A 15,185-nucleotide genomic window follows, 5' to 3' on the forward strand; every position below is an offset into this window, starting at 1 on the left:
AGAGAGAGCATGAGAGGGGAGAAGGTCAGAGGGAGAAGCAGACTCCCCGTGGAGCTGGGAGCCCGATGCGGGACTCGATCCCGGGACTCCGGGATCATGACCTGAGCCGAAGGCAGTCGCTCAACCAACTGAGCCACCCAGGCGCCCCTTTGTGAGGTGATATCTTATCATATTTTTGATTTGTATTTTCCTGATGATGAGTAATATTGAGCAGCTTTTCATGTTGGGCATCTGAATGTCTTCTTTGGATAAATGTCTACTTATATTTTCTGCCATTTTGAAATTGGATTTGTTTTTTTTCTCATGTTGAGTTATATAGGTCTTTTATATATGGAATAATAATATTAACATAAAAATGTAATCAGGGGGCGCCTGGGTGGCTCAGTGGGTTAAAACCTCTGCCTTTGGCTCGGGTCATGATCCCTGGGTCCTGGGATCGAGCCCCACATCGGGCTCTCTGCTCTGTGGGGAGCCTGCTTTCTCCTTTCTCTCTGCCTGCCTCTCTGCCTGCTTATGATCTCTGTCTGTCAAATAAATAATTAAAACCTTAAAAAAAATGTAATCAGAAAGTTGAAGAAGTAAAATAAACTGCAAAGTGGTGAGATTTGTTGTCTATACATGACCCCTTGAAAAGAAGACTGCCTTCCAGGTCAAGAGAAGACCTGGGCCAGAAAGAGGAAGTTAGCTACAGCCTAATTCCTACAATTTATATTAATGTGTCCTAATGAAAAAAGTATGTGAGATCACCCGGCATGCTGAAATGTGGATCTGAAAAAAAAGAATTTGCCAGAGTGCCTTCAGCTTTATCAGCATTATCATGCCTCCTTTTGATTGGCTAAATCTTTTGATTGATAAGCTTTCTAGTCTATCTGAGAGGGTGTGGTTTATATAACATACATTTTTATATATATCCTTTTATTCAGCAAACATTTATTGAATGCCTACTATGTGGCAGGCAATGCGTTAAGTGATTCTGATACAGTAAAGTAAGTCAGAGTAAAAAAAAAAAAAATAACTCTTCTGCCTGGTTTCTAAGAATCTCCATGATTTGGGGGTGCCTGGGTGGCTCAGTGGATTAAATCTTATGCCTCTGGCTCAGATCATGATCCCAGGGTCCTGGAATCAAGCCCTGCATCGGGCTCTCTGCTCAGCAGGGAGCCAGCTTCCCTTCCTTTCTCTCTGCCTACTTGTGATCTCTGTCAAATAAATAAATAAAATCTTAAAAAAAAAAAAAAAGAATTTCCATGATTTGCCTTTCTTTTTTTTTTTTTTTTTTGATTTGCCTTTCTAATACAACTGTTTTTGATTATGTTCCCAACATTCATTTTTACTTGTGGGAGGAAGGCTGGTTTTTCTGTTTGTTGCACACTAAGTTCCTTCTTACATCTGTGGTGCTTCTCCACCCAGAAAGACTTCTCTTTCTCTTCTAACTCCCACCTCTAGCCTTCAAGGCTTCTTCATGAAACCTTCCATGGGTAATGTAGCTTCCCTTCTCCCTACCAGTTTTGGTTATTTCTACATTTTGTAACATCCATATGCAGGATTCTGCATTTTGCCTCTGCAACTAAGTTTTCAGAGATTGTGTGTTAAATTTGTGTTCTAATGAGAAGATGACAGTATATAGAGTTAGACTGTTCTGGATCTGCCATGTACAAGCTTTGAAGCCTATTTGCAGTGCGCCCAGCAATTATTAGGTGCTATGTACCCATTAATTCTTTAATTTTCATATTATCTAGCACAATGCTGAAGATATTAATCACAGTGAATTTCTTCATTGAGGAATTCCTTGGTTGCTTTCTGAAAACCGAGATGATGATTCAGTAGTTCTGTGGTATGATCTCTGAAAAGTTAAAAAAAAAACCCCTGCTAACATAGCATTATATAACATAAACATACCTGTGACATTGCAAGTGAATAATATAGACCTTGGTTTGCTATTAGTTCAGCATGTGTTCCTTTTTCCACCACCATCCCATCTTTCAGAGTCACAATGAGATCTGCATTTCGAATAGTGGAAAGTCGGTGTGCTATGACAATTGTAGTCCGACGTTTGCTTGCCTACAAAAAAGTAAGTATAAAAAAATAAATAAGAAATTAATATAAATTACAAATTCTGCAATATTCAAGAAAGCCTATTGTAGTATATTTTTTTTAAAGATTTATTTATTTGAGAGAGAGAGAGAGAGAGAAAGGGTGCACACACAAGTAAGAGGGAGGGGCAGAGGAAGAAGGAGAGAGAAAATCTCAAGTAGACTCCCCACAGAGTGCAGAGCCTAACATGAGGCTTGATTTCACAACCCTGAGATCATGACTTGAGCCAACATCAACATCAGATGCTCAACCAGCTAAGCCACCCAGGTGCCCCTGTAGTATTATTTTCAATATCAAGGAAACTTATCTGTGCATATTGAAATTTGGACTTTAATAGATTAGGAAGGTGAATGAAAATGAGAATAAAAAGAAAATCTGAAAGTTAATTAGATTCTAATTTGGTGGACTTGTAAAATTACAGTATCTTGAACTAGACAGGAAACTAAAGATCATTTAATCTGAGCTATGTAATAATTGCCTGGCTATTAGTAACTAAAAGTGACTTAAACTCACTATTTTCTTCATCTCTAAAATGGGGCTATTACTTAACTAGTTGGGTATGAATTTAAGATAATACATATTTTTAACTTTTTCACAAGTTTCTTACAGATATGGAAAAGTACTTGTAAATGCATAGATCAGTGCATTTGACAAAAAAATACATCCAGATGCATAACATCCATTTTTTAAAAAGGTCATTACCAGTACTCTGAAACTCTCTTTAGGCTCTGTTCAATCACTGTCACTGTTTATCCACACCACTAGTGATAGGTAATCACTATCCTAACTTTAAACAGTATAGATTAGTTTTGATTTTCTGTTGTATTTTATGTAAGTGGGACCATGCAGTATATGCCCCTCTGTATCTGTGAATTTTTGTTCAACATTATGTTTTTTTGATATTCATCCATTTTGTTGTATTTAGTTGCAGATCATTCATTCATATTACTGAGCAAAATTCCATTTGTATATACCACAATTTATCCATACTATTGCTGATTGGCATTTGGGAAGTTCCAGGTTTTTTTCTGTTATGAATAGATTCCTATACACGTTTATTGGATGAAAATATATGCAGAGAATTCTACAAGTTACATACTAAGGAGAAGAACGGCCCAGTTTTTTTAGATTCTGCCAAACAGCTTTTTAAAGTGGTTGTCCCAATTTATAAACTCCCAAAATGCAGAAGAGTTATGGCTACTCTATTCTCACTAACACTTGGTACTTTTTGTCTTTGGTAGGTGTGTACTATCATATTGTGGCTTTATTTGGATTTCCCTGATGACTGATAAAGTTGAACAACTTTTTGTATGGCTGGTGATGATTTGGATATTCTCTGCTGTGAATTGTCAGGTTTTGCTTGGTTTTCTGTTGGAACTGTCTTATTCTTGTTAATTTTCAGGACTTATTTATATATTCTTTTTTGAGGACTTAGTCACATAATATTACAATGAAAAAATGCTCCACATCATTTGCCATCAGGGAACTACAAATCATAAACACAATGAGATACTACCTTATGCCAGTCAGAATGGCTAAAATTAACAAGGGAACAACAGGGAACAACAAATATTGGTGAGTATTTGGAGAAAGAAGCACCCTCTTACAAAAAATACTGATGTATTTATTACCTTGACTAATTGAATTTAAATTAAAAAAATAAAGAAAAGTTCCAGTGAAATCATATATATCATTCAGGTTCCAAATGGCAATAGAGAGGTGGTTAACTACCTCACTTAGGTACTCTACCTGGACTTTAATTTTTAAAATTATTTAGGGAAACAGGATTGGGGATAGAGATACTACAAATCATCAAAACTAGGCTTCTGGGGTGCCTGGGTGGCTCGGTGGGTTAAAAGCCTCTGCCTTTGGCCTGGGTCATGATCCCAGGATCCTGGAATCGAGCCCTGCGTCATGCTCTCTGCTCACTGGGGAGCCTGCTTCCCCCTGTCTCCCTCTGCCTGCCTCTTTGCCTACCTGCGATCTCTGTCAAGCAAATAAATAAAATCTTAAAAAAAACAAAACAAAACAACTAGACTTCTGCATTAAGCAGATATTGTTACTAATTTAGGTTTTTGAAATATAGTCATCTGTAAATATACATACACATGTAAAAATATATTTATGTCAAGAGTACATCCATGCATATATACATATTCAATGTAGGTATATACATTCCTGATGTGTCTGTGTATGTGTGTGTTTGTGTGTGTGTGTGTGTGTGTGCATGTATGCATGTTTTGTACTCAACCATGCCAACTAAGAATGTTATAATTTGGGTTAGTAAGGAGGAATGACACCTAAAGCTCAGAAGTGAGGGTAAGTCACTCTCAGTCAAAAGTTCCTCCTAGTCATGGTAGCAGTAGAGACCAGTTTCATGGTATATGAATTATTCAGTTGCTCAAGGCCCCATAGCTTAAAAGGGTCCCACTCTTGGTTTAGTGCTCTGCTGTTGTCATCTCGTAATTCCTGGTAATTTTTGATAAAGAGGCCCCACATTTTCATTTCTCACTGGGCTTCACAAACTACATATGTAGCTGGCCCTGACCACTGATAAAAGTAAAAAGATTTCCAAATAGGTGTACCTTTCCTGGTCTGTGTCAAGCATAGATATTAAGAGTCCTTAAAACAAGCAGATTTTAAAAAGGGGGAAAAAGGATAGTTTAACATCTTTCCAAGGTTGGATCTCTCCCTGTCATGACTCAATAACATTATAATAATGGGACTCTGTAATTATTATTCAAAGCATCTAAATGTGTATTATATTTAACCTACATCTCCTATCACACAGACTAGATAATACAGATAGTTGTTTCTACCTTCAGCAGCCCAATTTCATTCTTCTTTTCTAAAAGTATGAGATAATGAGATAATTTCATCAAATTTCCATTGATTTTTTAGATTGAAAGCAGAACATCACACTGCACGAATAGCTAAGGAAGTTTTATGAACTATAGACTAAGAAGACTCACGGTACAGGAACAGTCTACTGTTTCAATAACAATTCATACTATAGATACTCTGATATATATAATGATGCACATAACTATTGTATTACATGCTAATTAAGTACAAATAGTAAACAATCCCATATATAGTATATCATGTTTATAAAGGAAAACCCAATTTTTTCTTTTTTCTCTGGAGAGTTTACTTATTTATTTGACAGAGGGAAAGTCAGAGAACAAGAAGGAGGATCAGGAGATGGAAAGGGAGAAACCACACTGCCTGCTGAGTAGGGAGCCTGATGTGGGGCTCAATCCCACGACCCTGGGATCTTGACCTGAGCTGAAGGCAGATGCTTAAATGACTGAGCTACCCAGGCACAGCAGGAAAACCTAATTTTCAATAATTTCTTCATCATTTGTATTCTCTGGAATCACAAATCCTAGGTTTGAATCATTTTTCTGTCAATTTCTGGATTTGTGGTGTCAGACCAGATATTTAAACTCCGAGTCTTAGTTTCCTCATTTGTTAAATGGGGAAATATGTCACCTATATTTTAGGGTTATTGTGCAGATTAATGTTTTTAGTACCATGTCCCGCACATGGGAAGTTCTTAGGAAATAACTAATTTTTTTTTTTTTTTTTTAAAGGGAGAGATAGAGAGTACATGCACCTGGGGAGAAGGGGGAGTGGGAAGGGAAAGAGAGAATACTAAGCAGGCTCTACGATCAGCATGAAGTCCGATATGGGGCTCAATCTCATGACCCTGAGATCATGGCCCAAGACGAAATCAAGAGTCACACACTTAACAAACTGAGCCACCGAGGCACCCCATAAATAACTTATTTTAAATTATTAATCAAACATCTCCAAGCTGGAGACTCTTGAGTATTTATTGAGGGCAATTCCAAAGCCCTTGACAGAGAGAAGTAATGGGGGGGGGACAAAAAAAGAATTACAACATAAAGTAGTAAGTATACAACAGAAGCTATATAAAAATATTTAGCACAGACATAATTAACTGTTTAGTTGAATAGAGGAACATTGCCAAATAGATGATTTTTTGAGTAAAGTTTGGACAAAGGTTTGCCAAGTGGGAAAGAGAGAGGAGGGGCAATTATGACAGAGGCTATGGCAAGACCAGGCATTTGGGCCTAACAGAACATGGATTTCTGAAAAAATACTGAGGTTCAAATATAGCAGAGGTGTGTGAAGAATGGAAGGTCATGGGCCTAGGAATAGAATATTTGGGACTAGTTCATATAAAGCAATGCTAAGTAACATTTGTTCTCTTGTTGGAAGTTTCAGAATGGGGAAATTGTTTATATAAATAATATTTGCTCTTTACAAATTACCCAACACTCTGTATCTACATATGGATATAGGATTTTTAAGTCTTTCTCAGCACTTAAGATTCTATTTTTTTTTTCCCTAGAAGCCAATCTTACCATGTTTTTGAGATATAAGACATTGTAAAATGATCAAGGTAAAAATTATTATATGCTATAATGAATAAATATAGACATGATATTTTGAATTACTTTTGTTAATTTGTTTTTTTACTCAAGACAACTGAATATAAATATGTTAAATATTATATACATATATATGTGTATGTATATAATTTTAATTTCAGGTGACTCACACTAGCTTTATCTTTTTTTAGAAAAAGATTTATTTATTTATTTGAGAGGGAAAGAGCAAGTGAGCACAGAGGGAAAGGGAGAAGCAGACTCCCTGCTGAGCAGAGAGCCAAATGTGGGGCTCTATCTCAGAACCCTGAGATCCTGACCTGACCCAAAGGCAGACACTTAACCAACTGAGCCACCAGGCACCCCCAGTTTTGTTATCTTTAATAAAGAAATAGGAAGGCCATAAAATATCATCCATCAATGAGCTAAACAATATTACATATTAACTATTAACTACTGATGGCAAAAATAATTCTTTTGAAAATATATTTTAAAGAATGTTAGAGTGTAAATGTTCTATAACATTCCTCTGTTTGGTTTTGCTCACACAGTCCTATGAGCTGTCTGGGAAGATAGGTTTCTGAGAGATAGGAAAATTGGCACTCAGAGAAATTAATGGGTGCCAGTCCATATAGAGGGTAGGTGGCAATGCTACAACATAACTCAGGTTATTTTAATACTCTAAGTCCACAAACTCTGCTGCATCGTTGTGGCATGATGTGTTCCTATTAACGTGACTAAAGCCCTTTGCATTGACTGCTTACCATACCTTGCAAATTTTCTTTTCCCTGTATCTTGTACCAGCACTAAAGATAGGCCTTCATTTGGCAAGTGTATGTCTTTGTAACAGTTTTACACATGAACCAAGTATACCTATTTAAACTCCCTCTGTTGAAATGCAGATAATGATAAAAATTACTGATCTTTAAGAGTGGTCTTAGGGGCGCCTGGGTGGCTCAGTGGGTTAAGCCGCTGCCTTTGGCTCAGGTCATGATCTAAGGGTCCTGGGATCGAGCCCCACATTGGGCTCTCTGCTAAGCAGGGAGGCTGCTTCCCTCTCTCTCTGCCTACCTCTCTGTCTACTTGTGATCTCTCTCTGTCAAATAAATAAATAAAATCTTAAAAAAAAAGAGTGATCTTATAATATTGGGCATACATATCAAAAGAGCTATTTTTGATTATATAACATATACGTCATCTAAACAATATTTATTTATATACTTATTTTTGAAAGATTTTATTTATTTATTTGATAGAGATCACAAGTAGGCAGAGAGGCAGGCAGAGAGAGAAGGGGGGGAAGCAGGCTCCCTGCTGAGCAGAGAGCCCAATGTGGGGCTCCATCCCAGGACCCTGAGATCATGACCTGAGCTAAAGGCAGAGGCTTAATCCACTGAGCCACCCAGGCACCCTAAACAATATTTATAAATATACCCTCTGACAGTTTATTGTATATGATTTAAAAGATGGGTGGTTTCTAAATTTTATAAAAAATAAAAAAGTGATGTGCCTGGGTGGCTCAGTGGGTGAAGCCTCTGCCTTCGGTTCAGGTCGTGATCTCAGGTCCTGGGATGGAGCCCCACATTGGGCTCTCTGCTCAGCAGGGAGCCTGCTTCCATCCCCTCCCCCCCACCCCGTGTGCCTCTCTGCCTACTTGTGATCTGTATCTGTCAAATAAATAAATAAAATCTTAAAAAAAATTTTTTTTTTAAAAAGTGAGTATTTTGGAAAAGGATGATACCAAAGCAGTGCCTCAAAAAATGGAGTAAGTTGTATTAAAAAAAAAAAAAAAAGACAGACTTCTGTTTTCAACCCAAGAAGGACTATCAAGAATAAGATTTAAAAAATAAATAAAAATTTATTCCAATGGCTAACATTAAAATGCCTGGTTATCCCAAGTGCTGGCAAGTATGTGGACTAGCTGTAATTCTTATATATTACAGGAATATAAAAGGAAAATAATTTGGTAGTTCATTTGAAATTTAAACATACTCCTACCGTAAGGTCTGTCCATTTAAATCCTAGATATTTACCCAAGAGAAATAAAAGTGCATGCCCACAGAAGACTTACAAATGAATGTTCAGAGTAACTTTATATGTAATATCCAAAAACTGCAAACAAACTGAGTAACTTCAATGTGCATCAATACCAATCATTTCAAACAGTGGTACATCCATATAATGCAATACTATTCACCAATAAAGAGGAACTCTTGATACCTTTCACAAAATCAACAGGTCTGAAAACAAATATGCTGAGTGCAAGAAGTCAGGCAGGACAGAATTCATAATGTATGATTCTGTTTACACAAAGTTCTACAAAATACATGGTAATCTATACTGGCAGTTAACAAATTAGTAGTTGATAAGAGTGGGGCAGGGCGGGGAGAGGGAAGGTTGGAATGGAGTGTTTACAAAAGGCATGTGAAAATTTTGGGGAGTGATTTTTTCTCTATGTTGATTGTGGTGGTTTCATAGGTGTACATGTATGCCCAAACTTTTCTAATCATATACTTTCATATGTGCAGTTTAAGTCAGTTAAATCTCAAAAAAATCTGTTAAACAATGTCGAACAAAAGAAGCATCTGTATTTATAGCACCCAAGTTGGCCATTCTTGAAGTTCTCTAAGAATTCTGAATGGGATTGAGGCACTTTGATGAACATAATGCAAATGTAATGATAAAGTGGACTGAGGAGCAACTAACAGTATTGTAGGTAGGAAGATTTATTTTTCTTAATTGCTGCACGGTCTGATAATGTACACATAATTAATTGTTAATTGGCACTTACAAGCATATGTGAATTTCTCTAGGTTATATTTATGAGTAACATAGTCCTCAGAAAAGAGGTCAAAACACTAAAATGTTTAGTGCTTCCTTTATTTTTCAAATTGCCAAATATATAGACATTTTATTAAACTAACAAGTGAAAGATAATTGGGAAGAGAGTTTTCATTGTTTGCTTTTTGTTTTCCTCAGTTTCCTATTTACTTGTATGTGGTAATTCTAAGCCTTGCTATACAGAATCATCCTAATGAATGGTACAATAAAATTGGTAAAATGTTACTTTTTGGCTTTATTTTTATTTTTCCTATCTATCTATCTACTTATAAAATATTTTATTTGTTCACTTGACAGAGACAGAGATAGCGAGAGAGGGAACACAAACAGGACAAGTGGAGGAGGGAGAAGCTGCCTCCCAGGACCCTGGGATCATGACCCAAGTTGAAGGCAGATGCCCAATGACTGAGCAACCCAGGCGCCCCTGCTTTAGTTTTTTTTAAATAAACTTTATTTTAGAATAGTTTTAGATTTAGGGAAAATGTGCAAAGACTTCAGTATTCCTATATCCTGTACACAGTACCTCCCAGTGTCTACATCTGACATTTCTTTGATGCATTTGTTACAACAAATGAACCAGTATCAATACGTTAAACTCCATATGTTATTCAGATTTCCTTAATTTTTACTTATTATTCTTTTTCTGCTCTCAGATCCCCTTCTCAATACATTACATTTAACCATCTTGTCTCCTCAGGCTCCTCTTCGCTGTGACAATTTCTCAGATATTCCTTATTTTTTATGAACTTGATAGTTTTGAGGAATACCAGTCAGACACTCTAGAATGTCCCTCAGTCTGGATTTGTCTAATGTGCCTAGTTTTTAGAGATAACACATTCAGCCTATAGTAATCCCACTTTTCTCATTCAAACTTTAATTTTAACTGTATGCTGGGTCTTGGAGGCCCTAAGACTGGCCTCCAGAACCCTAAAGGGCAAGGAACATAGAATGGTGGTGTTGAGTAGGCAAGCATTAGGACTACTAGTACAAAGGTGAAAATACTCAGACACCCAGGCTCCTGGCTTATATCTCTCTCACTTATTCAATTACATTCCCTCAAGGTGACAAATGTTTTCTTTTCTTTTCTTTTTTTTTAAAGATTTTATTTATTTATTGACAGAGAGAGAGATCACAAGTAAGCAAAGAAGCAGGCAGAGAGAGAGGGGGAAGCAGGCTCCGCGGTAAGCAGATAGCCCGATGCAGGGCTTGATCCCAGGTCCCTGAGACCACGACCTGAGCTGAAGGCAGAGGCTTAACCCACTGAGCCCCTAAATGTTATTTTTCGAAAAGCAACCAGATCTCAAACCTTACTGATGAGGGTGTAAGATGTTGCAAATTAGCTGAATGATTTCACAATACTATTAAACACTTCTCAAAGCAAATTAATATGTATGAAATTTACTTAAAATATATAAAAGGGCACATATAACACAGATACTCTAAGGAGAATGTAGGGAAAAGGAAGTTGTAAAATCAATTAGGAGACTGCAATTAGAAAAGATTTGAGAATCATGTGCAGTCTTACAACATAATCAGAATTACAAAATTTCCTGATGCAGGTTGTATTTTCTAGACCTTCTTTTCTTCATGGGAGGCTCACTTCACAGGTATTTTTGTACACCTCAATTCTAATATTTCTTCACTTCTTAGCCATTACATATGGAACAAGTTTACTTATTTTGTAAAAGTTAATGCTATTGTCTGGCATCTGAAAACTGACAGTAAGGGATGACATTTCTGCAGTTGTGCCTTAGTGAGCACTGATGTTCCTGCAGACCGGAATGGACTGCATGTACCCATCTGTACCATCTTTACTCTGCCAGGCTTATGGTCCAAACTTAAATATTTGATTAATATATTTTATTACAGTTTAATATTTAATAATTTAATAATATTAATATATTTTATTATAGTTTAATCTATTATAGCATGAATTAGTGTCTGAGTCTTTCAAACCACAAAAAATGCCTAATACTTTAAAAGGTAAAAAACTAGGGGTCCCTGGCTGGCTCAGCCACTAGAGCATTTAACTCTTGATCTCGGGGTTGTAAATCTGAGTCCCACATTGGAAATAGAGGTTATTTTAAAAAATTACAAAATAAAAAGGGAAAAAACTATGCTTTGAAAAACTCATAACATGGGCTTCCAATTATCTTACACAATTAAGGTACTATGAAGTGCACTACAAAAATAGAGCTCCACTACCTCATCATAAATGAGACCTAAAACTGATGTACTAGCCATAGGAGACAACACTAATTGTTTCAGACTTAAAACATGGGAGAAATTTTGGAAATCAAGACTTTGTAGAAAACTTCTCAAAGAAATTTGAGCTGATGCTTTGGTTTTTGTTGTTGTTGTTGTTGTTTTAACAAGAAGTATTATAAAAATAAGGGAGGTAGTAGAATCCATTCCACTGATTTTTTCAGATGTCTCAGAGAAGATATAGTAGATTTTCAATATCTTTGTTGCTATTAGTTCTTCCAGAGAGTATCAAATTGAAAGAACTTCCTAGTATCTTCTCCCCTCCTTCATAGTTTAAACAAAGTTAAAAGCCAGACAATTAGGTATTTAACCAAAAAGAGGTCAACAGGAAGGTAGGTCTCTACTTGACACTTTGCTGGCATTTTTTTAGATTACTTTGTAATTCCATGCACAACAATAAATCACCAGGTAATTAGCTTGCACTTTGAAATAGAGGCTGTTTTAAAGCATCCCTCATGGAAATACTAGGGCAGAGATAAGGGCCTGAGGAGGCTAGCTAGGTTTTCACCAGTGGTGGTCATGTGCCTTGAGTAAAGGTTAGCAAGAGGAAAAGAAAGAACAATGTAAAACTGTGAGCATTTGAGAGGGTCTGAATTTGTGGGTCAATTAACAGGGGTAATATACTCTCTGTTGAAGCCTGTAAACTCAGAGTTCTCATGTCCCACAGTAAGCAAGGGGTGGGAAACCTATGGAAGGCAAGTTCCCACTGACTGCATCCTAGCAGGTTGGCTCAGGTGGATTTGGGGTCACTGATGACATATACTTCGTGACGTAATACAGTCTTGTCATCTTCAAATTCTTTTTTTTTTTTTTTAAGCTACAAAATCCTTTTATCAAATAAAAGCACATGTGGAAGCTTAACAGATTTAAATTAACCATACAAACTAATAGTTAGTTGCCATTTGAATTTTTGGAGTGGTGGTGCACAGCCTGCCCTGCTCAACCACCCTATGTCTCTACTTTCCTCCATTCCTCAAAAGGCTCCTGAAGGTGCGGCTGGGTGACTCAAGTAAGTTAGGCATCTGGCTTCGGCTGAGGTCATCACCTCAGGGTCCTGGGATTGAACCCTATGTTGGGCTCCCTGCTCAGTAGAGAGTCTGCTTCTCCCTCTGCCCTTCCCCTGCTTGTGCACTCTCTCTCTCTCTCTCTCTTAATTAATAAATAAAATCTTAAAAAAAAAAAAAAGAGGCTCCTGGAAAATGCTAGTACCCTAATACTCCAAGAACAGTCCAAAAAACCTCTTGTTACTGTTTTACAAATTTCTTCCCTTTGAGCTACTGAATTTTAATTGACCATCTGCTATAAAAAGGTCTTTATGGCAGTTTTAAGGAAACACAGCATTTTTGGTGTCTTAACTACCTTATGATGTTGAAAGTCAATTGGCTTGCCATTCTTCTGAGTCAACACTGGTTCCATAGTTGAACAATGTAGAATTACTGTAAGGCCACTTCACCTGTCTGAAATGCTTTCTCTTTTGTAAAACAGAGTGGGAAATAGCAAAATATCAGCCCCTTAGAAGCCATATTTAATAAGTGATTCACCTCCTACTCAAACCTCTTGTTTTCAGCTTGCAGGGATCTACTCATGTGAGAATATATATATATATACACACACACACACACACTAAGGTTAAGACTCTTTATGTAGAGTAAAACACATTCAAAATCTAAACTCTTTGATGAGATGAGGCCACATGTACTACTTAATTAGGAATATGGAACAGTACTCTATAGTACCATGTTTTCTTTTTATAACCTGAAATATCTCCATTCTCTCTTCTAAATAAGTTAACAAAGAAGTTAATAATTGATAATGATAAAATTATTCATAGCCATTTAATACCGTTCTCCTTCAGTTAACTTTATTAAGCAAATATCTGTGGAGAAATTACAACAAAAAATTAATGATAAAGTAGATGGTGGGCAAGAAGAGAAAATGCTACAATAATTAGCTCATCTTTCTTCCAGGAGGGAATAATATCTTATCTAGCCCAGAATACTGATGAACAAATAATATATTAGAAATATATTATTATATAACATAGATTATATATTAGAGATATATTATATAATATAGATATATTATGTAGATTATATGAGAGATATATTAGAGATATCTTATTTGGTAGCAATTAGAAAAATTAATATCTTATATAGAAGGTTTTCTTATTTATGGGGGAGGATGAGGCTTAGGAATAATTAAAATTTACAGAAATTACCAAGATAGTTATTGTATCATGGAAAAATATTTTGCTATATTTTTAAGACTTTTTATTATATTTTTTTAAGACTCTGAAATATCCTGCTGAGTAATAATGATTTAAAACCATTTGTGAAAGGAAAACCCATGAGCTATATACACAATAGGATCCAAATAAGCAGCTTAAGGGGACAATAGTGAGTCTATTATAAGCTGACATGGGAGCCTCAATTTGGGTATGGTTTGTTTCTTTCCCAAGGAGGCAATGTGGTTTCAGAAAAAGCCTAGTGTTTTCTTTTCCTGTTTTTTGTTTTGTTTTGTTTTTGTTTTTTTTTAACTCCAGTAAAATATATATAACATGAAATTTGCCATTCTAACTATTTTTAAGGGTTGGGTCCTCTTGGATCAGAGAGGTCAATTCCTTCTGTGTCATTATCCTTTTATATTCAGGCTTAGATTGCTATTCTTTTTCTTTTTCTAGTGGTAAAATACATATAAAATTTTAACCAGTTTCAACCATTTTAAAGTGTATAATTTATTGGTATTAAGTACATTCATATTGCTGTGCAACCATCACCACTATCTAACTCCAGAACTTTTCATCCCAGGGGGGAACTCTATACCTCTTTAAACAATAACTTCCCATTCCCCTCTTCCCTTAGACCCTGATAACCTCCATTTTACTTTCTGTCTATGAACATGCCTATTCTAAATATCTAATATAAATGTAATCACATAATATTTGTCCTTTTGCATCTGTTTTTCAGTTAGAATAGTATCTTTTAGGTTCATCCATGCTGCAGCATGTGTCAGAATTTCCTTCCCTTTTAAGACTGAGTACTATTCCATTGTATATACCTATATTTTGTTTATCCATTCATCTGTCAATGAGCATTTAAGTTGTTTCTACCTTTTGGCTATTGTGAATGATGCTGTTGTGAACACTAGTATATAAATATCTGTTTGAATTCCTTTTTTAAATTTTGTTGGGTATATACCCAGAGGTGGAATTGCTGGATCATATGGTAAGTCTATCTTTAATAAGGGGCTAGTTTTGGAGGGTGATCTGGATTAATATTTAGTTTAAGTTCCTAGCAGATGTATAATCTTGAGGCAATATAGCCCGGTGGCTATGTGAATGAGTTGAAGAAACATGTTTGGGTCCACATTTTGGCTTCATTGTTGCCTACCTGTTATTCAACCTCTCTGTGCTTCAGTGTGCAAATCTGTAAGATAGGAAAATAAGTGTTCATATCTTATTGGGGGCTCTTATAAGGATTATAAGGATTAGCTACTATCACCCATTTGTTCCTTTACTATACCTAAAATAATGACTCATGAATGGCCTCAGGGCACCTATAAACCCTTCAA

At 36.1% G+C, this 15,185-nt stretch overlaps 1 protein-coding gene across 1 annotated transcript in view; it reads right to left on the reverse strand.

Moving 5' to 3' along the window:
* The window catches only part of ABCB5 (ATP binding cassette subfamily B member 5), a 135,628-nt gene that overhangs the window by 54,804 nt on the left and 65,639 nt on the right, over nucleotides 1-15,185 (reverse strand). The window contains exon 16 of the mRNA XM_032304029.1: nucleotides 1,897-2,058. Within this exon, the coding sequence (XP_032159920.1) occupies nucleotides 1,897-2,058 (162 nt within the window). The remainder of the gene's footprint in view (nucleotides 1-1,896; nucleotides 2,059-15,185) is intronic.

The sequence above is a fragment of the Mustela erminea genome, chromosome 11, assembly GCF_009829155.1.
Source record: "Mustela erminea isolate mMusErm1 chromosome 11, mMusErm1.Pri, whole genome shotgun sequence".
In the NCBI taxonomy this organism is placed as follows: domain Eukaryota; kingdom Metazoa; phylum Chordata; class Mammalia; order Carnivora; family Mustelidae; genus Mustela; species Mustela erminea.